At 47.2% G+C, this 27,726-nt stretch overlaps 2 protein-coding genes across 4 annotated transcripts in view; both read right to left on the bottom strand.

The window, feature by feature from the left end:
- Positions 1–5,379: 5,379 nt before the first annotated feature.
- The window catches only part of LOC138250505 (serine/threonine-protein kinase Nek3-like), a 207,677-nt gene continuing 185,330 nt past the window's right edge, over positions 5,380–27,726 (bottom strand). Inside the window, exon 14 of one of the 3 annotated variants that reach the window (XM_069205448.1) lies at positions 5,380–5,901. In XM_069205448.1, coding sequence (XP_069061549.1) covers positions 5,832–5,901 — 70 coding nt within the window. In that variant the 3' untranslated portion in view covers positions 5,380–5,831. The remainder of the gene's footprint in view (positions 5,902–27,726) is intronic. The other 2 variants (XM_069205450.1, XM_069205449.1) reach the window with 2 other exon arrangements.
- Positions 11,491–15,026, bottom strand: LOC138250506 (proteoglycan 4-like). The gene is made up of 2 exons (XM_069205452.1): positions 13,685–15,026; positions 11,491–11,598 (listed from the first exon to the last, which is right to left on the bottom strand). Coding segments are annotated over exons 1-2 (1,320 nt in total). The 5' UTR covers positions 15,003–15,026; the 3' UTR covers positions 11,491–11,596.

The raw sequence follows: 27,726 nt of genomic DNA, 5'->3' as shown, positions 1-27,726 counted from the left end.
TGTGCGACTTCGGGTGAGCACTGTTTCACGCATCCTCGTAGTGCCTGTTTCTGGCACTTCTGCGGGTGCTGCCTGCTGCTGAGAGGGCTCCTTGTCTTGCTCGACGTCCCCTCTGTCTCCTGACGCAATTTGCGACATCCAGGTCCCTCCTGGGCCACAGCAGCATCCAAAAACACTAACCGCACGATTTGCAGCTAGCAAGGCTAGTTGGCGGTCTTTCAGCGGGAAAACACTTCTGCACGACTCTCCACGGCGTGTGGGATCCGTCCTCCAAAGGGGAAGTCTCTAGCCCTTGTCGTTCCTGCAGAAACCTAAGCTTCTAGGGTCCAGTAGCAGCTTCTTTGCACCCACAGCTGGCATTTCCTGGGCATCTGCCCATCTCCGACTTGCTTGTGACTTTTGGACTTGGTCCCCTTGTTCCACAGGTACCCTCGACTGGAAATCCATTGTTGTTGCATTGCTGGTTTGTGTCTTCCCTGCAGTATTCCCCTTTCACGACTTCTATGTCCTTTGGGGAACTTTAGTGCACTTTGCACTCACTTTTCAGGGTCTTGGGGTGGGCTATTTTTCTAACCCTTACTATTTTCTAATAGTCCCAGCGACCCTCTACAAGGTCACATAGGTTTGGGGTTCATTCGTGGTTCGCATTCCACTTTTGGAGTATATGGTTTGTGTTGCCCCTATCCCTATGTGTCTCCATTGCATCCTATTGTAACTATACATTGTTTGCACTGTTTTCTAAGACTATTACTGCATATTTTGGTATTGTGTATATATATCTTGTGTATATTTGCTATCCTCATACTGAGGGTACACTCTGAGATACTTTGGCATATTGTCATAAAAATAAAGTACCTTTATTTTTAGTATAACTGTGTATTGTGTTTTCTTATGATATTGTGCATATGACACTAAGTGGTACTGTAGGAGCTTCACTCGTCTCCTAGTTCAGCCTAAGCTGCTCTGCTAAGCTACCATTATCTATCAGCCTATGCTGCTAGACACCCTATACACTAATAAGGGATAACTGGGCCTGGTGCAAGGTGCAAGTACCCCTAGGTACTCACTACAAGCCAGTCCAGTAAAGAGTGCCTGATCTCGTATAAAGACCTTAAAAAGGGAGACAGTTGGGAACCTCTCCAAATTTAAATATATGCAAATAAAGAGTTGGGTGAAAGATGTTGAAGAAGAAGTGGGCGGCTCAAACGAAGTAGAAAGTTTGCTTCAGCAGGTCAGCACCGACACGAAAGAAGTGTCGAGATGGTACTGGGCACTCCCTGAAACGATAGACTGAGAATTTCTTGTGCCAGAAGAAATTTGGAAAGAGCATCTACCAGGATCACAGATAAGAGAATTATGGCAAGTATCTACTACCTTGTTGTATTCTACAGTCAAACCTGCCCGTTTAAGAAGGAATCATCTGTTTCCAATCGACAGGGCCTTTTGGACCCCAGAGAAGCTATCAAGATTGAAGCACTGTAATGAGGTCAGGTGTAGGAAATGTGGCCTGGAATCCGCAGGAGATTTGCATATGTTCTGGGAGTGTCCAGGGCTTAGCCGGTTTTGGAGTGAGGTTAGTTAACTTTGGTTGTATACTGGGGAAAACGGGTAAATGGGGACAGTGCCAAACTGCTGTTCTATATGATATTATTGGCCAGGAGGGAGATCTGCAGGAAATGGATCAATATTCTCCCCCAACGGACTTGGAGTGTAAATACTTGTTAATATTTAATTTAACATCAGATACAAGGGGCAAGGAAGAGTACAATAAGAAGTTTAGATTTTGGGCTCCATTAAAAAGCTGGTTAGCACGGCAAAATTGGCCTGTCTCATGATTACATAGGTGATGGTCTAGGGAATGCCTAGTAGACGTGCTCTAAGGGCTACACCAGCTCAGAGATATGGACCACCCCCGGTCAGGAGCCTTCAAGGGGAGATCGAACCAGAACGAATGAAGCTCTCAGAGGTGGCCTCCGATAAACCATCTGGCCTCCGGGTAACGTGATTGAGGGAAAAAAAAAAAGATTGGGATGTGGTCCTTGGTCAATGGTCGCGATTTATATCAGATCTTTATGTCTAGGTACATTACGGATGAGTTGCATGTCCTTAATCAGCTTATTGTTATGCGTCCTTCTAACAGGGACCTTTCACTACTGTTCTGCTTATTTGGCACTCCTGCAGTACATTCTAGATAGATTTAAAGGATACTAAATAAGGCAGTACTGATGCACCCATGCGTATAGGAATTTGTTTCTCCAGCACTTAAAAAACTTTCTATGGCTACATATCAGAAAGCAAATTACCTTTGATAGAGCATTATGGTCTACCTAACAAAATGAAAAAAAAAGGTCTCAGGCTTCATTTGTCCTGACAGGCCTTCCAGATCAATGTGTACGGAGAATCAATGTCAAGAAATAGTACCCAAACATAAGGAAGCTAAGCTAGGGGAGGATAGGCCTTCTTAGTGCAAGTGACATTAGCATTACAGGTCGAGCTGAGAGCAAAGGCAGATCATGTAAAGTTAAAAGAAACTTAAAACAGGACTGTTTAAGTGCAAATAATTGCACAGGTTTCTACTTAGTCTCACCTGTTGTGCATATGTACGTGTTATAGACTTACTTCTCATTTGAAAAATTAATTAGGATAATCATTTTGCCCTGCAAGCTATTTAACACCATATAACATAACACTCTTGCAGGCAATCAGACGGTCTTGATTTTCACATCAATAGCCAGCAGTTACTCTTCGAATAACACTTTAAAAACTGCTTACCACCATAATTTATTTGCTCCAGACTAGTACTTAACTATTAAGAAACTTGTACAATTGTTGGAAGATCTTGAGTTTTGCTTTAAGATGAAATAAAAATAATTTCCTTTGCCCCATTGTAAGGCGAGGAGTGCATGAGTGTGCTCCTGAGGTACCAACACTATCAGGGATGTCAAAACAATTACTGATGTTGGATTGATTGGGACAGTTTTTTCTGGTCACAGGCTGTTGGGTTGCTCCATAGTTTTAGCATAAAAACATTCACTGCAAGTATTTACCACCTAAGGGGTTCCATTGTCTTAGTCTGACGCAGCTGGAACAGTCAGTGAACCACCTCAAGGAGATCACTGGTGGTGAACCGACTTTTCCTCAAGGGGGCCTTAGCCTCACTGGACTGTGCCCTTCTGTAGCTCGAGGTGGTGCTTGATTACCAGGCCTATACACATCTAAAATACTTCAGCATCTGAGGCAGCCCAGTTCTCTGCCCCTGAGCGACAATGTATCCCCCAGATAGTGTTCGACACTACCATGTGTTTGCATAGGGATGACATCTGCAGGTCCCTCTGGCAGAACCTCTGTTGCTCACTATGTCCTCTACCTATGGCCTGAAATACACCCTTTAGACCCTTTACTACCTCCGCCAGGTATCCAGGACCCCCACCACACCTCCGCCCCTATTTCAAGACATGCTATGCACTAAGATGTTTTTGGCGATGTGACACCTACTGCCTGGCAAACAGACAGATTTGTTTCCTGCCCACCTGTCATAATGATGGTGCCAGTCCGGGGAATACACACCAAATAAAGAGTGACACAAGCCCTCTCTGTAATCACTGTATTAGGTGGCAATTAGCACCCTTTGTCAGTCATAGTTTGAGCATTTTGGTGTATTCACTGGGCATACACCCCCCTTGTTACCCTCAACACTCTTCCTGAATTCATGAACCCATTAAGAGACAGATAAGAAAGGGATACACTTTCTAAAGCACTTGTAGACATTAAAGTAATCACAGGACATACAGAACAACAGAAATAGAGCAGAAATTGCTAAGTAATTCAGGGTACGCAAGGACAATAACATGTCGACTAAATGCATTATTTGTAATTGATTGTAAAGCTGTGTAAGTATATTAAAATAAACACGTATACAGCACACAGCACAAACTGAATTGTTTTTTAGGGCTCAAAAATCAATGTCAAGTATACCGACTTTCAATTGTAGTAATTTTATTGTCCTCAGAAGGAGGCCACAGTCCTGCACGTTACATGCAGGTCTTTATATAGAGGGTTCAAACATGTGACCTATAGATTTATACACAATATTCTGCAATCAACACACTTATTGGTTACTATCTGAGCTATCTCTTTAGTATAGGAAGGTGGAACCTGCTAGGTACATACAGGTCTACGCAGAGGGCACCTTAACCCACAGAACTGTTATGCACTAAGTGATCACATATTGCCATTAACACAGTACAGTGTGGTAATATGGTAGTGTGAATATTTGTGGGAGGCTCCCGTTGCAACCTGCCATGTCCTACTGCCCATCCGCCCTCCTCCACCTCCTCTGTCCTGGTCCAATACTGTACTCTGCCCTGCTCCCCCCACCCCGCTTCCGCCACACCACTTTGTTTCATACGGTTTGCTTTCAACCTTTGCATCTCACCTTGCACTGCTTCCCATTTACTTCTGTGCTGCTTAGCCCTTGACCCCCAGACGTCTCCAACCACTCCTCTGAGCACCTTGTCTGGCTCACTCCCTGTGCACTGCATGCTTTTCCTTTGTACGTCTCCCTCCTCAGTCTCACACTGATCTGCCCCTGGACCATGACCTGCTCCCCGTTACAACCTGTACTACTCCCTCTTGCACAGTGCTCCCCATGAGTCCTGCACCACTTCCTACTTGTACCCTGTTCCCACTTACAACCTTCACTGACCCCCTTATATCTTGTGCTGCTCCTCCCCCTGTATCCCATGCTGCTCCTCCCCCTGTATACCGTGCTGCTCCTCCCCCGTACCCTGCACTGCTCCTTCCCCTGTATTCTATGCTGCTCTGCCCCTGTATCCTGGGCTGCCCCTCCCTCTTTATCCTGCGCTGCTCCTCCCCCTCTATCCTGCGCTGCTCCTCCCCCTGTATCCCACGCTGCTCCTCCCCCTGTATTCTACGCTGCTCTACCCCTGTATCCTGGGCTGCTCCTCCCCCTGTATCCTGTGCTGCTCCTCCCCCTGTATCCTGCACTGCTCCTCCCACTGTATTCTACGCTGCTCCTGCCCCTGTATCCTGGGCTGCTCCGCCCCCTGTACCCTGCGCTGCTCCTCTTGCAGTTACCCCTGCACCTGTGTTGCTTCCGAAGCTCCCTGCGCTGATCTGCGCCTTGCACACTGCACTGTTCCAGGCCCTGAGTCTTGCTTGGCTCCCACCGCAGCAGTGTATGATTGTTCAAAAACACAATGGGCACCATATGCAGCACCCGTGCAGGATGGCCTACACGTGGGAAAGAAGAGCCCACTACTGTTGCCCATGTACTTACTACATCTTCAGAGTATTATTCAATATTGCTAACATATTTCAATACACAAAGGACAAATTGGCATTGACAACGATGCTTTAGACTTGACGTCCATGTTTTGTGCAATCAGTGTATTTTAATACATGGATACAGTACAAAAGATATAGTGAACAAATAAGTTAGGTCCTAAAGAAAGTCACCATTGTCAGAGCGGAAAGTGAAGGTCATTAGTAAATCACAGGAAGCCTGTGCTATGTCACCCTAGTCTCTAAGCAACACGTTTTGCAAAGACCAAACCTATGTTCTAAGTGTCTATTGTTTTTGAGGAATTTAGTATCACATCATAAGTGCTTTTCACAGAGGCACAAGTTGGATGTGTGCCAAGAATCCTCCTCCCAATACTGTTTAACAGGCACCCAAGTACATGCAGCCTCCAAACCAGTGCCATCATGGCTCCCACACTGAACAGCACTCAGCACACAATCTCCCTCACTAACTACAATTTCGCTGATCACTGGACAGCCATCAACAGCTTTTGTTAGCCTTCGGATAGTCATTGTTTTTCAACCATCTCCTTCAAAGCAGACATCCAATCAGGATCCACGCCTTCCTCTTCAAAATAACTGCAAAGACAAATAAGACAGAGTTGTATGTTTTAGATGGTGTGAAGAATGAATATGCACATTTGAGAGTTTATCATGTTATCAATGTTCAGCAGTGCGACTTACGCTGTTTTGGAAAAACTTGAAAAATTCAAGAACTTCTGAAATCAGCTTTTTCCTTATTCTATGCAGCAACAAGTCACAGCAATTAAAATAATCATAAATCTGGGCTGGATAGCGTGAGGTTTTGTGTTTTGCCTCTGCAGTGTTTGAAACTGTTGGTGGTATTAGGCAGATCGGGTAAATAGTTTTGTGCCATCGGCATCTGAATACGTCACCAGTAAACGTTGTCAACTCTGATTCAACTGGCAACAATTAAAACTAAATTTGATAACATGAAATTACGTTGGCATTATATGCAGCCTACAATTGCATACACTGCCAATAGCTTTTACAGTCAACAAAGGTAAACTGCAGACACTAATCTTTTTATTTGATCCTGCCAAATCCAAATAGGACCATAGATGTCCTGTTACAGAGTCAAGTAAACCGTGCAATTCACTTATTGCAGTTATTTGCATATTGTTGCATTCTCCATTGTCGTCAGTGGAGCCTGTTTATGTCCTAATTCTTATTGTAGTGCAAGCAAGAAGAGCGAGACGGTCCAGGTTATTTATCCATCTCTTTTGGTTTCATTATGAATAATATTGTTAATATTATTAGTGGTTACACTGCTGGGAGATAATACTGTGTGTTGTGGAGTGGGGGTAATACACACACAGCCAGCCCTCGTCATCCACTGGTCTGCTGTTGTGTCACTCACATTTTGCGCTGCCTACAAGCATGTAGCAGTGGGTGAGCACACTCCAACCACTGGATACCATCACTGCGAGTAGCGACATTCCGCCTTTCACAAGGATCACACCCGCCTTCAAGGTAGCTCCCTTCAGTGCCACGGACTAATATAGGAATGTGTTTTTGAGACAATAAATATCTTTGCTTTTAGCCCGTTTAGTTTTTCTAAATAGGCGAGTGTGCAGTCATTTCACCAACTATAAAGTTTTCCAAAAATGATGACAAAACAAAAGAAGTATACACAAAGCCGAAAGAATTTCAGCCAATGCCAGACCCGTTTGCTTTGCCAATGCTTGTTCTGGAGTGTGAACAATATCAAAGCAGCTGTTCGCACGCTCTGCAGAGTGGTAAATAGTATGGCATCAAAGTATTCTGTCCTTGTAAACATGTATCATTAATTTTGCATTTATATTTTTTTAATTTCAGTCCTATTCAGCAGTGCCTCAGCCAACGTCTCGTCAGCCTTGTCTGCAATTTTCCAGATGCTTTATCTCAGGACCCCTGGCCACCTTTCTCAAGCAACACTCTCTCCACTCGCATGCCCACGTACGGCTGCACTTCCTCCCACTGCAGATGCTCTTCACACCATATACTGCTCCCAAGATTAGGGACAGGTGCAAGCTGACTAATCCGTCGCACCATCAGCAACTTTTAGGCCAGTTTAAAAACAGTCCTTAAGCCCAAAGAATTCACTGAATTATCTCTGAGTGTTCACAACAGTCTTTCTCAATCCTTCCAGGTCAGACCTCGTGTTACATGCTCAGTGCAAACGCAACTTGGCAGTCGCTGGATAGTGCGGTTGTGGTCTTAAGTACACATCCTACTTTTTAAATACCATGCACCCTGCCCTTCGAGCCTTTAGGGCCTATCTTAGGGGTGACTTATAAGTATTAATAAAAAGGAAGGTTTAGGCCTAGCAAAAGGTATACTTTGGCAGAACAACATGGCAGTTTAAGACGGCACTACATATTGCAATGGCAGGCCTGAGACATGGTTTAAAAGGCTACTTTAGTGAGTGGCACAATGAGTGCTGCAGTCCACTAGTAGCAGATAATGTATAGGCCCTGGGTGCATGCCAATTGTACAATGTTTTAGGTAGAGAGCACAAACAATTTACCACTGGTTACCAGGGAAAAACATGCACAGATTCGTAGTGGCCAACAGAAATGGGTTGAGCAGAGGAACGGAAAACATTTGGGGTGACTGCAAAAAGGGCAAGGTCCAACAGAAACATTCACCTACATTAGTAATGAGGGGCATTATTGGAATCCAATTCAACTTGGATTTTCATTGTTTGGAGAGGGACACAGTACATATTTTTGAAAATCTGAATAAAGGTATAAGGCGATAATTGTACCTGTTTGGACAAAATAAGTAAAAAATGTACTTAGTTAAATAAGTACACAAATAATGTAACCTAAGATCAATGGCTTCTACTTATGTTTGTACAGGTGTCATCAAATATGTGCTAACCTTGGGCTCATTATATGCAGATGGGAGCAAAATCAGGATTGTTAGACACTCTATACAGGGGCATCTTTTCTTATACTAATACTGCGGTTACTGATAGAGTTTGCCACTAACTCTCAGCCAGATAAAGGACTGGCAATGTCTGGTCAGTATGAGGTTTTCACAGAGAAACTGGTGGTCACTGATTGGGCACTATAATATTTTGGGCCTGCAGTGGCTGGTTGTGATGTCTACTAGCTACAAAGCTCATTACGGTCAACCGCGGCGTGGGAAACACCAGACTTATTCTGCCTGCTTGACCACCTTGTTCTCCCTTGTCCTGCGGGGATGGGACTACGTCCCCCAGCAGGCCGTGCAGCACACCAGGAGGTGGGGGACACCAACATGCACTTTATAAGTGCTAAATTGTAGCTGCTGCACAGGACGCGCCAGACTTAATCTGCTTGCTTGCCCACCTTGTTATCCTTTGTCCTGCTGGGGTGCAGCACACCAGGAGGTTGGGGACACCAATGCATGCTTTATTACCGCTACACTGTTGCAGCAGCGCGGGACTCGCCAGACTTAATCTGCCTGCTTGACCACCTTGTTATCCTTTGTCCTGCTGGGGTGGTACTATGTCCCCCAGCAGGCTGTGCAGCACACCAGGATGTGGGGACACCGACGCACGCTTAATTAGCGCTACATTGTTGCTTCGGCGCAGGATGTGCCAGACTTAATCTGCCTCCTTGACCACCTTGTTATGTCTTGTCCTGCTGGGGTGGGGCTACGTTCCACAGCAGTCTGTGCAGCACATCAGGAAGTAAGGGACACAACGCGTGCTTTATTATCGCCACGTTGTTGCCAGGGTGCAGGACGTGCTCAAGACGCACCCGGGTGAAGACCGGGCAAAGACGGGCCCGTCTGCACCCTTCTGCAGCCGAATGAGGCCAGGACAGGCCCACCTTCTTTGACTCTCAACTTGTTGATTTCGTGTGGGTCCCGTGGCAGCTGATGAGTGGGTATTTTGTTCACTGTTGCTCATTGTTATCATGGGTAAAAGAAAAGCTGTAGTTGTCACTGTGCCCCCTGCTACGGATACTGTGGTTCACCCGTAAAACCACTATATACAGTATACTTGAGAGAGTAGTAGGGATAATCACTCTTGCCGAATGAATACTCTCTTTGGGCAATGGCCCCAGAGCCCAGGACTGCTCCAACTTAAAAGCTAGGCCTGTTGAAATCTCGGCTTCTACTGATGATGAGGGGGGTAGGAGCCACACACTCATGCTCTCTGATTTGCGGGCTTGACACTGCGAACTCCACTTTGAACACTGTACTTGAGCCCGAGCTGCCCTGCACTCCCTCTTCCCAGTTATCTGTCCGGGCTCAAAATTGTCCGGCTGCTAAAAGTAAGAAAAATGCTGGCAGAAGTCGACCCGGTAATAATATCAACAATCCCACCGGTTCAAATTGCCAACAATCCACTCTTGAGACGAGTTTGAACCAACCCTGGTCTTGGGTCCGACCACAGATGTGGTCACAACACAGTCCCAAACAGCTCAGACTCAGGATTATTTTTCACAGACCCTTATAAGCAATGATGACCTGCTGGCACGATTCTGCTCGGTTATGGATGAGAAATTCAAGTTGTTAACGGATAGGCTTGACCGAATGGAAAATCAGATGGCTGGATTATTAAGCATTTCCCAAGCCGGTGTTAATTGTCAAAGTTCTTAGGCTGTATGCTCGAATGCTGACAATCATTCCGGCCCCAGTAACAACTTTTTTTTTTTTTTTTTTTTTAAGTTTCAAAAACCTTTATTAAGTGCTTTAAGTAGGCGATACATAGGTTTTTAAAGAGTGGTACCTCTTCCCTTAGGAAGGGCAGTCCACTTCAACTTTGTTTCAAATCACATTTTAACAACACAGTCAGTTTACATATGAAATAAGTAGTAAAGGGGGGGGTTTGGTTTCTTGGGGCAGTGTGGAGGGTTCAGTGGGAAGGAGGGGTTAGGGTTTACAGTTCTTCCTCCTTCTCACCCTCCTTGTTGTCCTTGTCTGTGTAGTCTCTCAGCAGGTTGAGTACCATTCGGCGGCACGCTTCCCTGCTCACCACCTCCCCGTTGGTCACCAGTCGGGTCCTGGCATACAAAAGGATGTCCTTTACGCAGCAGAGGATTCTCCAGCATCCTTGGATGGCCTCCACTGAGTGTGTCTTTGGAAACAGCCCATACAGCACCGAGTGGTGAGTGATGTTTGGGTATGGGATGTGGGCTTCCATTTCTTGTTTTAAGGCTCCCCGCAGTCTCTGGGCAAAAGGGCAGGCCCAGAAAAGATGGTATGTAGTTTCCTCTGCAGGGCATCCCCTTGGGCATTCTCTGTGTGGGCACAGGCCCCTGCTGTGCATGAATGACCGGACTGGCAGTCCCCCTTTCACGGCCATCCATGCAATGTCTTTGTGTCTGTTGGTTAGGGATGGGGAGGATACATTTTCCCACACCCTTGTTGCTGTAGCAGGCGGCAGGTCGCTCACTGGTTCTGTGGTGTCCCTGGACCTGATTAGTCTGTGGATTGTCCTGGGCTTCCATAGGCTTGGTGTGACACAGTTCAGCCCAAATTCCACCACAAACTTCTCAATCTCCTTGTAGTACCAGGGGAGGTCCCAGTTGAACATTGTTGCATTCTCCCACTTATCCCATCCCAGTCTTCTCCATACTGGGAGCAGGAAGAAGCAGAAGACCCTGTAAGCTGAGTGGTCCTTGTTCTCGTTCGTCAGGGTTATTCGGACGCAGCCACACACAAAGAAGGCTCTGAGGATTGTCGGGATGTCAGGGACTGCCTTCCCTCCCTTGCGATGCTCCTTGTGCATGACTGTCCTTTTCACCCTGTCCATCTTTGAGTGCCAAACAAAGTGGAAAACCATGCTGTTCACAGCCCGTGCTACGTTGGCCAGGAGTGGCCAGGCCTGTGTCACATACTGCAGCACGGGCAGTGCGTCGTTTCTGAGCACCAGAGCCTTTCCTTCAATGCTCAGGTGTCTCAAGCTCCAAAAGCCCAGTTTCTGCTTGACTTTGGCCAGGCGTTCGTTCCAGCTTTTCGCCGCCGCTCCTGGTCCCCCAAACCAGATACCGAGGATCTTTACCAGTCCTGCCTCAACGGGGAAAGGGAGAGGCTCGTTACATAGGTCCCAGCGGCCGAAAAGCTTTGCCTGTGATTTGTCCACGTTGATCTTTGCTCCTGATGCTTTGCCAAAGTCCTTGCATGCCTCCAGCAGGGACTGGACCGATTTCCCGTCCGTGCAGAAGAGGGTGACGTCGTCCATGTACAGCGAACACTTGACTTCTTTCTTTGCGTCTCCTGGTGTCGGGATCCCTCTGATGTTCGGGTTCTTCCTGATGTACTCCGCGAGTAGCTCTATAACCAAAACAAACAAAGAGGGCGAGAGCGGGCAGCCTTGTCTTACCCCAGACCTGATAGGAAAGGGGTCTGTTTTCCAACCATTTACCATGACTGAACTGAAAATGTCTGTATACATTATTCTAACATAATTGCAGAAGCGCTCCCCCAGCCCAAAACCCTGCAGTACCCTCTCCATGAACTCATGGGAGACGCGGTCGAAGGCCTTTTCCTGATCGAGACAGACCAGCGCAGCGTGGATATTCCGGTCTGTGATGTATTGGATCGTGTCCCTGATCAGTGCTAGGCTGTCCGCCACTCTGCGTCCTGGAACCCCACAGGTCTGGTCTGGGTGAACTAACTCTCCCATAGCGCTCTTGAGTCTATTCACCATTGTCTTTGCCAGGATCTTGTAGTCCACATTCAGGAGAGAGATGGGACGCCAGTTCTTGAGGTCACATCTCTCCCCCTTATGTTTATACAGGAGCGCGATCGTTCCTTCCCTTAATGTGTGGGGCATGACTCCCTCCTGCTCCATCTCCTCATACAGCTCCAGAAGGTCTGGTCCCACTAGGTCCCACAGTGAAGTGTAGAATTCAATTGGTAGACCATCACTGCCTGGTGTCTTTCCTGACTTGAAGGATTTAACTGCAATGTGCAGCTCCTCCAGAGTGAGGGGTGCGTTGAGGACTTCCCTTGCTGGTGTGGAAACCTTTCTCGGGATACCTGCCAAAAACCTTTCTGCCTGATCCCCATCTGACCTCTTCTCTGAGTAGAGGTCCCCATAGAAATCTGTCACAGCCTTCCTAATGTCTTCCTTGGTGTCACACAAAATTCCCTCCCTGTTGCGCAGTTGAACCAGTGGGGTGTGCGCAGAGTGGACTTTCTTAAAGAAGAAGGAGTTGCATTTCTCCCCCTTTTCCAGGTTCTCCACCTTAGAACGGAAGATGATCCTCCTGGATTCCTCATGAAAGTGCTCGCTCAGCTCTTTCTTGACTGCCTCCAGAGGGTTCATGACGTCCCATCCCCGGAGTTGGAGGTCGTGCAGTTCTTGCAGCTGTTGCTGCAGTCTACTGAACTCCCTCTTCCTCCCCCTTGCTGCTTTCCTGCCCACGTTCTTAAAGAAATCCTGAATCCTGCCTTTCACCCATTCCCACCATTCCCCTATGGACTGGAAGGTGTCTTTCATGTCTTGCCACTCACTGTAAGTCCTCCTCAGCTCCTCCTGTACATCCTCTCTCCCCAGCAGAGAGCTATTCAGTTTCCAGGTGCCCGGACCTGTCAGGAACTTCACTGTTAGTTCCCCCTGAAACCTGATAGCCCTGTGGTCAGAGAAATGCACTGTCACCATGGAGTGCTGCCTGATCCTCACTGATCTAGAGGTGAAAACAAAGTCTATCCTGGATCGCACAGATCCATCAGGGCGGCTCCAGGTGAAATTCCTGGCGTCCGCCCCCATGGATCCAATGACGTCCGTCAGGGAGGCCTCACCCACCATCTCCGCTAGGAGTTTCGCACCATCATCCATCCATCCTTCCTTAGCTCTGGTCCCACATCGACCACCACTCTCTAGTATACAGTTGAAATCCCCACCCATCATGATTGTTCTGGAGGTGACCAGCTGTGGTCTGAGGCGCTGGAACAGCTCCCGTCTCTCACCTACATCAGAAGGCGCATACACATTGATCAGTCTAACCGGTTCTCCTGCCCATGAGCCGTCAACGACAAGAGCCCTGCCGCCTTCCAGCTCGGTGACTGAGTCCACTGTGAAGCACCTCCCTCTGACTAAGGTAGCGACTCCTACAGACCTACTGCTGTTCCCCCCAGACCAAAAAGAAGGCCCAAATGCCCACTGCTGTTCTAGGTGGGTGTATGAAGCTGAAAAAGGGATGGAGCATTCCTGAATCATGTACACATCACATTCCTGGCTGGCAAGAAAGTTCAAGGTGCTAGCACATCTGCGCTTGTCTCTGATACTTCTCACATTTATGGAAAACAATGAAATAGCCATCTTAATTAGTGTTTAAGAGTTTAACTTAGGCTCAAATACTAACTATCAAGTCAGAGTAATTAGCTGTTATCACACAGTGACAAGTCTACTTACAGGGCTGGTCAGGCTCCTGGCGGGTCTCCGGCGCGGGGGCTGTTGTCTTGGCCACCGTTGCTTGGTGCTTCTCTGAGGCTGGCTTGCCCACGTGGCTGGTCTCTGGCTCTTCCTCCTCCATGGAGGCCTCTTCCTTCTCAGCTATTGCTGGCGATGGTGGTGGGGACGCTTCCATGACGCTGGCTAGCGCCCTCATCTCCTGCAGCACTCTGGTGACTTGCTCCAGTTGGTCATCTGGACCCTCATTCCCTGGTTGTTCTTCTTCTTCTGACTCCTCTGGATCGGAGTTGGGGTTGTGGTTGCTCAGGTGTTTCTTCCTGGTCTTCTTTGTTACTTGTGGGGGACTGTGCCTCCTTTTCCTGCGCTCCTGTTTTGTCCAGGGTTCTTCTTCCTGGTTCTCAGAGGCGAGTTGGGGAGCGTTGTCTGTTGGCATACTCTCAGGGATGGCAGGCATTCCTTCTTCTGTGCTCTGTGGCTCCAGGACTGGCGTGGAGCCTTGGTCAGGTTTGACTTGCTCCTGCCTGGGGCCTTTCCTCCTCCCAGTTTCCTTGGTCTTTCTGGGTGCTGGGACTGGAAGGCTGGCCACGGCAGCCTCCTCCTGTGCCTCTCTCCCAGGAGGTTTGGCCGCCTGGGCATAGGACTTGGCTCTTTGCGGGCAGTCTTTGAAACGGTGGCCCACGGCACCGCAGAGGTTGCAGGGGGCTTCCTCTTTGCATGCCCTGGCTGTGTGTCCTTCTCTTTTGCAGTTCTTGCACACTTGCACTGTGCAATCTTTAGCGGTGTGGCCCGGTTTACTACACTTGTTGCACAGTCTGGGCTGCCCGGGGTAGAAGAGGTAGCCCGAGTCGCGCCCTAGGGAGAAGCTTGAAGGAGGGTGATGGATTCCATCCGGGGCGGCCGGGTCCTCTTTCAGCTTCACCATGACTGTCCATTTACCATCCCATATTCCATCACTGTCCAGGTTGCGGGAGGGTTCTCTCGTCACTGTGCAGTGTCGGCGTAGGAAGGTGGTCAGGTCCTGGATGTTGACATGCGGGTTGTAGACGTGCACGGTCATCCTCTTCACCTCCAACACGAGTTGGCACTCCAGGTGGAAGTCGGCGAAGGGTTTCTCGTCCCGTCTTGACCAGCACATCTGCCAGTATCTCCTGCAGATTGATTCCGACATGAACGTCAGCAGGTAAGTGCCTTTGGGTGCATCTGACATTATGCACCAAATCTCAGCTGCTGTGAACCCCATCTTGGTCACCAGCAACTCTGTGAAAGTCTTTCTGCTCAGCTCTGGTGTGGAGCCATCCGATTCCACCTTCCTCTGCATCTTCACCGTGTTGTGGAACCAGGGGTTCAGCGGTCTGCTCATCCTGTCCTTGCTGTTGCGGCGTGCCCTGGGAAGGGTCCTTCAGGGAGCTGCAGCAGGTAGGTACTCCTCAGGCCTGCTCCTGGTGGCTGGCAGTGGTTCCCTTCAGGCAGGCAGGGAAGCTTGGCAGGCAGGGGTTCCCCTCAGCAGCAGGCAGGCAGGCAGGCAGGCCTCAGTATACAGGCAGCTCCAGCAGGCAAGGAAGGGTCTCCAGCAGGCAAGCAGCTCCAGCAGGCAGGTGAGAGTCCACAGCAGGCGGTTCCAGCAGGCAGGCGAAGTCCACAGCAGGCAGGTGAAGGTCCACAGCAGGCAGGCAGGTTTCAGCAGGCAGGTATCTTCAGCAGGATGCAGCTCCAGTAATAGCACTTAAAAGTGCCCTTGTGTGCATATAGCACCAGGTAGTTCTTTGGCAGAACAGTGACCTCTAGTGGACACTAAAGGTACTGCAGGCACGGGGTGATCGTGGTGTCTCCCCTGCCAGGTAAGTATCAGTAACAACTTGGTGAGTGACAGCGCCATTGCAGTTCAGTCTAATCAGGCATGTCGTCTTCTATCCCTCACCAATATCGGACTGGCAACCCTCGACAAGTAAGAGTCACTAGCTCTACGACTCCTTCAACAGCAGGAGTAGCTCAGCCAACAAGGCAAGCTGACATGAGAACTGCTACTCCTGGGCAGAAATGTAGTCCGAACAAAGACATTTTGAACTTGCCCCCCAGGGGCGTGCCTTTATGTTTTGGTCCTGACAGGAGTCCACCCTGTTGAGCGTAGATCAAAGTGAAACCTGGGAACAGCTCCGTAACAAAACTACGCACTTGTTCAACAGGAACAACTATTGTAATTTGAGTAATCATAAAGAAATTATTATGGTGCAAAGGTTTAGCTGGGTGGGGCACTCTGAGAAGAACAGTGAGGGGAATTGCATTATGGTTAATATTCAAATCCCCATTTTGTTCGTAGACTATGGGATATGAAGGAGCCTAGCTGCTTCTATTGCTCTAGTTATTCTGTTCTTCCACTCAGCTATTTTATAGGCCAGCTTTACTCCTTACTCCGCACCTTTGTATGCACATGGCTGCTGATCCATTGTCTCTGTTTCCAAGTGTCAATAGGTTTGAAGGTCTGAATAATCTAGAGGATGTAGAATGACTAGTTAGTGAGTTTACTGCTCCTATCAGATTAGCCGCTGATAAAGCAATATGTTTTCCTTCTTCCGACGCTCCTCCGAATTCTAGCATTTTGAACGCATCCTGGGGCCATTCATTAAAAATATGGCTGCCATCAAAGCTTCATCTTTCTGAATGGCTATCATTCATTAAGGAATATGATATTACCATGTTCCAGGAGACATGGCATGTATCTCCCTCCCTTGTTGACAGCTTCCAGTTCTTTTGTACCCCAGCAGTTCTCTCTCGTCAGGGTCGTGCTTCTGGGGGGTTAGCAGTATAGGTTAATGCAATCAGCAGGGGTCACGTTTGTCTTTTTCACTCACATAAGGGTGATTTTTAAGTCATACTAATAACAGCCCATATTAATATATATAGATTTTGTAATTTTTTATAAGAATGATATTGTTAATGTTCCAAACCCAAACTGTCTGTAGCTTATTTAGGCCTGGCAAGTGATTTTAGTGTTAAGTTGCCACTGTTGAGTGAGGCTCTGTGTATCGGTGCATCCCCCCTATATAGTATGGAGCCTAGGACACTGGATTTAGTAGCCCCCCTCACGGCATGTAATCTGCGTAATATAATGTAAATTGCAGGCGTGCCATCTGCTGCAGGGTTCACTTACAGAGGTAGGGGTAACCCCTCAGTGACTGATTATATCCTTAGCACGCGCAGCCTGGAAGATATTGTGGTGTCTGGGACAGTAATTGAAACTGGTTTTGGTGATCACAACCCCTTGGAAGTAGTTCTTTCCACGGCTCCAAGGGAGAAACCCAGGGTATTTATTGAGGCAAAACACCCCCAAGCCCTCAACTGACAACCTTAGGCTGGTGTGGTACTTACTCAAGTTGGCAGAGGTGGCTCTAGTGAAAAACAGTACTTTTTTTGGACCACACTGCGGCATAAGCTTAAGGTTGTTAGTTCTGTTTCTTGTCACATTACTAGTACCACCTGGGAGGATCATTTACCAACATTTATAAAGCCCCTGCGTGTAATGTTGAGTTTGTTGTAGATCCTTTTCTTGTCAGTGAATTCGAGGTCAGTTTGGACAAAGTGGTCAGTGCTGTTAACCAAAGTGTTAGCGATAAAGCCCCTGGACCTGATGGCGTCCCATTCGATCTTATCAGGCATAACACTGACTTCTGGGCCCCCTCGCTAACCAATGTCTTTGAAAACCTGGCTGTTTCGCTTTTACTCTCTTCATGATCTATGCCAGTTATAGAGGCCATTTTAAAAAGGGAGACTGCTCTCTCCCTGGTTCTTACAGACCAATCTCCCTGATTTACTCTACAGTAAAAATTTTGGGGAGGGTCATTTACAAAAGAATCAAGGACTGGATCCACAATGATGCGGTACTATACCCGTGTCTATATGGGTTTTGTAGCAAATTGGGCAGTATAGAACAGTGCTTGAATCTAAATCTTGTGCTGGGGAAATACTCTGTCTCTTTAAAAAAAGTGCCACTATACCTGGTGTTTATCGATCTTTTTCCTTTTCATCTATCGATTGTGCTAACAGGTCTAAGTTGAGGCACATGCTTATTTCACTGGGATGGATGCAGTCCTAGTGCATTTCTTGTCTATCTGCATATTGACATGAAGGCAAGAATCCGGATCAGCAACGCTGTGGGGTACGGCAAGGGTGCGTGTTAGCACCATTACTCTTTGTGCTGTACATCAAGGAGCTCATTCCTTCATTACTTGATGCCATGCAGGATGGACCCAAAATTAAAGGGCACTTGTTGCCATCCCTCTTATAAGTGGATGATGCTGTGCTCATGGCACAGGTGCCACAGGCACTGCATCTCCTGGTCCACGCATTTGTAGACTTTAAATGCCACTTTAGACTTGTGCACTAATTTTTCTAAATCCTACATTATGGCGTGTGGCCCTAAATGCACACAGTTTGCTAGTCTTTCTATTCGAACTGCTAAGTTAACCTGTACTAGCACTTTTCTTACTCGGGGGTCACTTTTCCCTGCTTCTGGGTCTTAGGTTCTTAATATTGTGCTGTGCAGAGTCAAATGTTCAACTCTAATAGGTTTGCTGTGTTGCTTACCCCCAATCTATGGCAGGAGGTTCGTTCAACCCCTTGCTTCAAATTTATAGATCTCAGTGTACTTCGGTTGCAGTATATGGGGAGGAAGTATGAGGCATATCAGAATGCGCAGCCTTAGACAGGAGGAAAACTGATTTTGTAGATGCTACCTGCAGCTCCCATTTCTTCTCCTTGCCTCATTTGTCATTAAGAATTAGTTCTGAATTTCTTGGAATACCTCATTAGCGTGCAACCAGCACTAATGTGGCTTGCCATATGGAAAAAAGACCAGGCAAGCTTGACTGGAGGTATCATCACAGACTGCCTATTTTTTTTTATTTTTTTTTTACAGAGGCATGTCCACCCCTTGGCTGGTGTATGTAAAATCTGTTTATGGCAAGATTGGTTTGCTGCAGGATTTTTTGCAGCCCGATTTTTGCATTACCCTTAGTTAAGAAGCAGGTAAGTCACGCCCTTCATTTTTATGCCTGGCACCAACGAATCTCCCAGGAAGCGAAGAAGATCAGAGTTACTAAGGACCTGTGTAATATATTTCAAAATAATATTTTTAAATATTTACGGTGCACGCAAGGCCACCAGGAACGTTCTTTGTGATTCCATTTTAGGGAACACACAGTTAAGTACCTGTTGTGCTTTCCTTTAGGATTTTTTTGCCAGCTAGATGATGCTCCCTGCCTGTGTAATGGCACATCAGGTCAAACAATGATGCACTTTGTCTTCTTCTGTAAATTTTATGAATGATTTACTAAGATGTTTTTAATTCCGCTTTTAAGGAAGATATGTTGTAACGTCAGACAAGTGAAAATAGCTTACTAGTTTTTACTACAGCTTTCTGATTGTGAAATCGTCCTGTGTGTGGGCATGATCTTAAAAATCCGAGTGAAAGTGTGTAGGACAATGCTGACTTAATCTTTCCCTGTTCCGCTCTTTTTAAGTATTTTACTCAAGTATGTTTCTGTTGAGCTACTGTTCTTGCTGCTATGTATATAATGTTTTGTACAATTTTTTTGTAACTTTTTTGGTTGCTACTTGCTTCCGAATAAAGTTGTTTGATTGATAGATTTACATAGTCAGTGAAGATGAGACTGACAACAGTGCTCAAGGAGAGGGTTCCCCTTCCAATGTCCCACCGGAAGAAGAAAACAACATAAATCTCTACCCTAAAACAGCACCTGGAGGTAAGCCAGGCTCCTCCAGGCCTAGAGAAGTACTAGAGGAACCAGAGCAGGAGCAGGAGAGACTAGCCAAAAGAGTAACTGGCCATAGAAAGAGAAAGGGCTGAGATGGGTCTAGCACCTATGAATCGTGGCAGCAACAATACAAATAGTGAGAGAGAGGAAACATTCGATCCCCAAAGGGATTGTCCCCAAATATGTTGACAGTGATGACAAACAAGTGGTTCACTGCCTTTGAGAGGGCATATAGGATTAGAGGGTTACACCAGAAATACTGGGGCTCTCTACTTCGGGAGCTTTTCTCAGGTAAGTGCAGGGATGAATTCCTGGCCCTTAGTGAGGACGATGCTGAGTCCTGTGAACTCATGAAGGAGGCCCTAATTGAGGGCTTTGGGCTCACCATTGAGGAGTACAGGAGTAAGTTCAGGAAGACTCACAAAATCTCGAGTCAGACTGGGTTGACTTTGTTGACTTTTCACTCAAGACACTTAGTAGCTGGGTAAAAGGTAACAAGGTGCAGGTCTATGAAGGGCTCTACAATTTGATTGTGAACTATCACATTTTGTCAAACTGTACATCAGAAAGATTACATCAGCATGTAGTAGATACATCACTTTCTAGTCCCAGAGTGTTTGGCTAAGAAAACTGATGAATGGGTTATGACTAGGATTCCCAGAACGCAACAGTGGGGAGATCCCAAGAAAGGGGGGTTAGCCCACATAACGGAAAACAAGGAGGAGGTATGTCCTCCAAAAAAGCTCCTTCAGGGGACCCAGGCCCCTAAAAAAAGAACTGTACATCCCACCCCAACTCTTGTGGTAACCAGAGTAGTGGGCCCCCAGGCTTAAAAAAGGCCCTAGAAATTAGACCATGCTTTGAATGTCAGCAGATTGGGCACTACAAAGGGAACTCAGCACGTCCCAAGGAAAAGGTAGCCACTAGGGTTCTCAGTGTAGCCTGTCAGGATTGCTCCTAAGATGAGGACATCCTTTTAGCCTATAACTGGGAAGTAGGGCCAGAAGGTGAGTTGGTGATTCCAGAGGGAAGCAGACACTTCCAGGTAAAAAGAATCCCAATCACTGCAACTGTTGTGCATGGCATGTTGGTATCTCTCAACCAATATTTATCAGGAGAGACTAGAAGAGTAAGGGATGTCCAGGGTGAGAATACTGTTAGGCCTGTAGCCTTGGTACCCTAAGAGATAGCTCCCTTTGGGTTCAGCCGGACTGGTCATACAGTCTCCACTTGCAGCCTCTTTTGCCTAGGACCATTTCCCATTAAAGTGAATGGGAAACCCAACACTGAAAATCATCTCTGCACCCGGATGCAGTAAAGGCATTGCAAGTAAACTTGCTCTATGCTCTAAAACTGCTCAATTAAAAAGTACTTACCCAATAACAAAGTTATTTTTGTTAAAAATATATAAAAACACATGTTATTTTTCTGAATTGGTGTGGATCTGCATATTGGGTGTGTGTGTGTGTCATTTAGTGACATGTGTATGTAGCAAATGTCTAACACTCCTCTATGATTAGCCTAAGCTGCTCGACCACACTACCACAAATACAGCACTTGAGGTTTTTAGAGAAACCCCTGTCCACTTCTAAGGGGATACCTGGACTCTTTACAAAGCATACCTCTTTTTGGTATTCTATATAAAAAGCAAGCTTCCTACACATGAACGCAACATTAGTGCCTTAACTGAGCCAGTAAAAAGTAAGGATACCACCTTCACATGCAGCTGGGTAACTCAGGGCACAGATGAACACATGTATATCTTATAGGGGACATTTCTGTCCCAACTGGGAGCATTAGTTTGGGCACTGTTACTAAATCAGCTGTTGGGGGTACAATTGCTCTACAACGTCTTGCATAAAGGTGCAGTGGATGTGTGAAGGTTAGTCAAAGAGGTTCCAAAATGTAATGAAGTAGCTAGCTTGTTGGTGAGCCGCCATATTGATTTGTGAGTGTTTCTTGTTTGTGACATTGTTTATCAGCGAAGGTTTACCTTCAGTTCTGGATGGTAAGAAAAACAGTAAGAGGTAGCAGTGAATCTTTTGTTTTACTTACAAATGTTTTATTGATATTTTGTTTAAACAAAGAACAATTCAAGCATACATTGAATAGGCTTGATGACAGGTGGCATAAAGCTCGATGTGGTCTTCTCCTAGGGATTTCAGAGGTCTGATGGGCAAGTTGAATTGGGAGAAGGTGGAACCCTGAATCAGTTGTACCTATGCTTTGTTAAGCTTGGTCAGTGAGCGTGCAGAAAACAAAACAGAAGAAGAACAAAACATGCCTTAATGAGGTCGCTATCAGTAGGCTTTCCCACCTGTATGTTTCGGGGGGGTGTGGGGTTACTGGAGTCATAAAAAGCAGAGCAAAGGAGAGAGCAGTGGTGCAACCCTGGGGGTGTAGGGTGGGGTTGATGGTAGGGCATGGCCTCTCAGAGAGCGATCAAAGAGCTGCAAGGCTCGTAGTCATGGTGGATTGAAGCAAGTGCATTCAAGGAGGGTAAAATGTTGAAATAGTAATCGCCATATAGCTTGGAATTTACTTTCTGTGTAAAGAAGACAGTGGGAAAGGAGTTCCATAGCCATGACATGCCACAGGCGAGTGAACCACTGTGCCATGGATGGCGGTGATTGTGTCTTCCATGAGATAGCTATTAGTTGGCATGCTGCATGCAGCATATAACTGGCAAGCCTCCAGTCGGAGTGTGTCATGGATCGCAGGGTGGAAGGGCATATACCCAATATCACTGTGTGATAGCTAGAGGGGAGTGGGTATCCCAGAACAGGTTTGATGTGGTCCAGTAGCTTCTTCCAGAAGATTGTAATGATGTTGCATGTCCACCATATGTGGCAGAAATCGCCTAAGGCACAGTTGCAGCACCAGCATTGGGGTGACGTGCCAGGGTAGATTTTGGCCAAGCGTGTCAGGACATAGGACCAATTAAACATCAACTTGTAGGCTGTCTCTCTGAGGGAGAGGCTACGGTACATCTTGGGTATGCCTTGCCTGAGGGTCTCCCATTGTTTGGGCGTCATCTCTGTGGGCGATGTGGCCTGCCAAGTGCTCTGATACATGTGTGCATGTCTGAGGGGAGGGGGGGGCGGAGATGTTGCAAAACACGGTATGCTTTGGAGATGAAACCTTTAGTACCGAACAAGCTTTTCGAAGGGGGTATATGACTGGATAATCTCTGGATACACCTGGGGATGGAGGGCCCAGTGCCGAAGTTGGCAGTATTGTAATCTTGTCCTTTCAGTGAGATGATATCCTGTTTGCATTAATCAAAGGTTTTCATTGTGGGACTGATGAAGAGGTCTTGAAGCATCATACATTTACCGTCGTGCCATTCAACGAACGTCTGAGGAGAGAGGGTGGGAGGGAAAGCTGGGTTATGTCCTATGGGGTGTTGGGTGATGGAAAGTTGGAATGGTCTTTCTTGAGGGCCAATCTGTCCCAGATTTCGAGAACAGTTCTGGTGGGTGTGGAGAAATAGGTGCTGTGGGGGCGAGCTGATCTAGTCAGCCAAGTCAGAGCCCATAGGGGCCTACAAGCCACCGCGCGGTCAATGTGCAACAAGCGTTTTTCTTTGGCCCTCACCGACCACTTGGAGACGTAACGTAGATGTGCAGCCCAGTAATAGTGAAGTAAATCAGAACATGCTAGTCCCTCCTATCTTGCGGGAGCATTAGTACAGAGTTTGCTATTTGCGGACGTCTGCCATTCCATATGTAGGAGCGGATATCTCACTGGAGATGCTGAATCTCACTCTGTAGGATGGGAGTGGGTACCATCTGAAATAAGTACAGTGCTTGGGGAATACATTAATTTTTATAAAGTTGATGTGGCCTACCCAAGGGATATACTGTGACCGCCATCGCCATAGGTCTGCTAGGATGTCAGGGCGGAGTTGAAGCCAATTCCCCGTGTCCAGGATTCTAGGGTGGGGGTGATTTTGAGGTCCAGATATTTATCCTATCTTGTGCCCACTGGAATGGTGCCAACACCTGGAGATGTGGCAAGTCTTGATTTGGGATGGTGTGGTGAGGTTGAGCACGAGGGACTCAGACATGTTGATCTTAAAGCCTGAGACCTCTTCATAGATTTGCAGGGAGTCAACCAAAGCAGGCAAGGAGTCTCCAGGGTTAGTCAGGGTGAGTAACAAATCGTCTACAAATAAACTGATCTTATGTTCCTGTCTTATAAACGAGATCCCAGCCATGTCAGGAGAGTGGCGAATAATGACTGTTAGTGGCTCTACCACCAGTGGAAACAGGAGATGCGATAATGGGCATCCCTTTTTATATACCGAAACATCAGGGATTGTTGCCTGTTGAGGAGTACTGTTGCGGTAGGAGCTTTATACAGTGCCATGATCCTGGATATTAGGTGGGGCCCAAACCCTGCCTTTGGAGATACGGCCAACTCTCTCTATTGAATGCCTTTTCTGCATCCAATGAGGTCAGGCACGCAGGGATTCGAGGTCAGCAAACTTTCTCTACCAAGTGTGCTACACTGCGAATATTGTTTGCACCTTGTCTGCCATGTACAAGGCCCACTTGGTTTGGCTAAAGGAGTCCCTGAAGGTATTTATCCAATCTTGTAGCTAATATTTTAGTATATAGTTTGGCATCAGTGTTGAGGAGACCAATAGGGCGATAGGAGGTGCATTGGGCCAGGTCTTTACCGGGTTTGAGTTTAAAGGTTATCTCTGCTGCCATCATAGAGCGAGTGAGGCCAGCCTCATTTGTAAAGGAGTTAAAAAGGGCAGGAAGGTGAGGCTGGAGATCCAGGAGGACAGGCAATAAAAGTTGACAGGCATCCCATCAAGACCTGGGGTTTTCCCCAGTGGCAAGGCCTTAACCACTGGCCAAAGTTCTTCTTGGGTGATGGGGCCTTCAAAGAGATCTGGATACGCTCCTAGCAGCATGTCCCAGTCAGAGGACTGCAGTTAAGTATAGATCCGCTCCCGTGTGGCATAGCTGCTTTGATACAGCGTCTGATACTAGTCACAGAACATTTTTTGTTTATTACATTCAGTGATTGCACAGCCTTGTTCCCCATTGTAGAGTTTTGCAATATGTGCTCGAGCTTGTTTATGCCGAAGTGTCTGAGTCAGGAGTGTGCCTACCTTATTGTCCCTCTGTAGTAATTCTGCTTTAGGGCCAACAAGGTCCGCCCCTCTCTGTTGGTTTGGAGAGCGCACAGTTGGCATGGTGGCAGAGTGAGTTGGCGCTTATTTCAGCGTGATGGGGCATTTTTGTTGCACTGTTCTAGCCCTTTGAGTTCCATGATGAGGTTAATTTCTGCCATTTATCCTGTCTATAGTTATGGAGTTAATAAATCCTCATATTCGTCCTTTGAACCCATCCCATAATGTATGTAGGGAGATGTCAGTGGAAGCATTATTAGCGAAATAGTCGTTTATTCCCTGCCAGATAGCAACAATGTCTACTGGGTCCTAGAGCAGTTGTGGGGGCAAATGCCAATGCAGGGGGCCTGCGTGGGTGCAAGAAGAGTTGGTCCAGAGGAGTTCGACACGGGCGTGGTCCGAGATGGAAATATTTGAGATTTCCACTAGGGATCCGGCACGTAGTATTGAATGTGACTAATATTGTGTCAATCCACGAATAGGAAGATTGTACGTGGGAGTAAAAGGTATCGTTTTTCTAGTCAGGATGAGTGTAGCACCACGTATCTGTGAAGCACAGGTCAGTAATGTCCTGTTTAAGTTGAGTGGTGGCACCCATACCCTGATACGTCCCCAAGAACCTGTCTAACTCTGGGTCCCAGGCCAAACTGAAATTGCCCGCAAAAATCATATCACCCTGTTCTCCTTCTAGTTGTTCCCGCAGGGTCTTTCGGAGATATCAGTCTTGAGCTGTGTTGTGGATGTAGACATTAAGAATGGTGAAGATATGTCCCCCCCGTTGTATGTGTAATTTTAGGAGGCAATCCTCCTTATCTCTCACCACTTTAGGTGCCTAAGGGCGAAAACATGATTTACAAATCCCAACTCCCAGTGCTTTAGTGTCTGCGGAAGCCCAGTAGCGCCTCGGGTAGCACAGATGTGACATTCCGTGGGTGTCTGCCACTAGAAGGTGCGTTTCCTGTAGTATCACTATGTCAGGGTCGTGGTGGAGTATGTATTGCCATACCTGCTGGCGTTTGTTAGGAGAGTTGAGTCCCCAAATGTTGAGGGTCATGAGTTTTCTGCTGGAGTCGTCATCTAGTACAACTGTGAGTTGGGTCATGGCTAAAGGGTAAGGCCACACTGTGGGGTCTAGCGAGGATGGGGCAACTATGTATTCTCTATTCCTAGGTGCCCTCTCCTTCCACCCCCCCCAACTCCCTGCAGCGCAATACAGAGTGTGCTGAAAGAATGTGGAGAGATGGCCCACTGGGAGGACAGAGAGAAGCCATGACTGGGTTTGGTGGGGGGGGGGGAGGGCGGGTGCTCCCTAGCAGTGGGGAGGAGGGGACGGGATGCCTGCGCATAAAAACAGCGTGACCTGTAAAAGAAGGCAGTAGTATCAAAACCACAACAAACAGGCCAACTGGGCCCAATCAAACAGTCCGCAGTTCACAAAGATCAGCATGAGTTTGCAGCGATCTTGCACGAGGAGTCACTCTCTCAGGATGCGAGCCAGGTGGGGAAGCTGCCAGTAAAAGTCAGCGAGTAGGGGGTGGCATCAGTGTTCAGAGTTACACTACTCCGAGCCCCCACACGCAAGGTCCGGCATCCAGTGCGGTAGTGGGAATCGCTCTTGGTCCCCTTAAGGGCAGTTCTCCTGCCGATGAAGACAGGGACCCATTTCTAGGGGGAGCATAAGGGGAAAGGACGGATGGTGGGGGCTCTAGTTCATGTTTTTGGAGGTGTTAGGTGATAACGCGTTTCGCCTCACGTTTTTTTCAGTTTGACGCTTAGGAGGGCGACGGGGTTTTACTTTGGTCCATTCACATCTGATCTCAGTCTGTGGTGTGTGGTCTGAAGTAGAGGGATTATTGTCATCTGGTGATCATTCCAGAACCAACAGACGTTTAGCCTCTTCCAATGAGCGCAGAGAGCGTCTCTTGTCTTCCCTTGTGAACTACAAAACAAAGGGGTGGTCTCACTAGTATCGAACATTCCGATCCCTGAGCCTGCCGTCACTATTTTAAAGTCCCTTCTTCTGCAGAATGTAGTGGGGGATACATTGTGGTATAACTGATTTGCGTGCCCTTTATAGGTAAGGTCTGTTTTGGATCTGGAGTCCCGTAGGATATCCTCTTTTTCTGTGAAAAAGAGAACTCTGGTTAAGGTATTAGGAATTGTGTTGGGGCATTCCAGGGCTGAGGCCACTCTATGTGCCCTATCCAGTTTCGGAGGGGGGAGATCCAGGTTACCTCCGATTGTGTGTAGTAGGTCCACTGTGAATGTCATGATGCCTTCGCCCTCCACACCACTGGGCACTCCTGTGATGCGGATATTATTGCGACAACTTCTGTTTTCCAAATCTTCCTGTTTGATTTGTTGATCTTCAAGAACTGCCATACGTCGCCACAGCATTTCTTGGTCTTCGGAGCATGCGTTGGTGGTGTTGTTCCAGATCGTCAGCCCTGTCCCCTAGTTCAGACACTTCTTTCCGTGGGTCTCAGAGGCAGGTTTTGAAGTCCCTCTTGAGAGAGACAATCTCTGAGAGTATTTCTCGCAAAAACAGAGACAGGTACTCCTGTGAGATCGGAGTGGGTGCAGCGTTATCCATCCCAGAATTTAGATCCAACTCGGGTGATTTAGTGTCCCCTGCTGATGCTTTACTCCAAAGAGTAGTCACTGGTATGTCTTTGGAGGATTTGTTAGATGACATCTTGTGAAGACATCCGCTGTTGTGAGAGTAGGTGATGGGAAGGTACTGGAAGGGCCAGAGATCATAAAGAGATACAGGGCTTTCGAGTTCTCAGGTGAGAGGAATTTGTCCTTCTAATTGATGGAGACCAGGTCTCCAGACAATGTAGGCTCTTGAGGGTATGCAGCAAGTTATTTGGGGGTAGAGAGAATAGTATACTTTGGCTCACCCATGTAAGTCATTGCTGTTATGACAGTTCTTTCTACCCCCTAGTGCGATCTGAGAGAAGCACCTGGAGCCAGGGGGAGTTGTTTACACTAGATGGACAGCTGCAGTTAGGCCAGTATTCTAAAAAGTGAACCCCTAGAGAAGGAGAACAGCATAGACTCACCAGCAGTGGGACTGTATTGCAAGAGGGGAGCCCCTGACCATCAAACTGTAGTATCAC

This window comes from Pleurodeles waltl, chromosome 8 (genome assembly GCF_031143425.1).
Source record: "Pleurodeles waltl isolate 20211129_DDA chromosome 8, aPleWal1.hap1.20221129, whole genome shotgun sequence".
In the NCBI taxonomy this organism is placed as follows: Eukaryota; Metazoa; Chordata; class Amphibia; order Caudata; family Salamandridae; genus Pleurodeles; species Pleurodeles waltl.
This window is presented reverse-complemented; position numbering and strand designations above follow the sequence as displayed.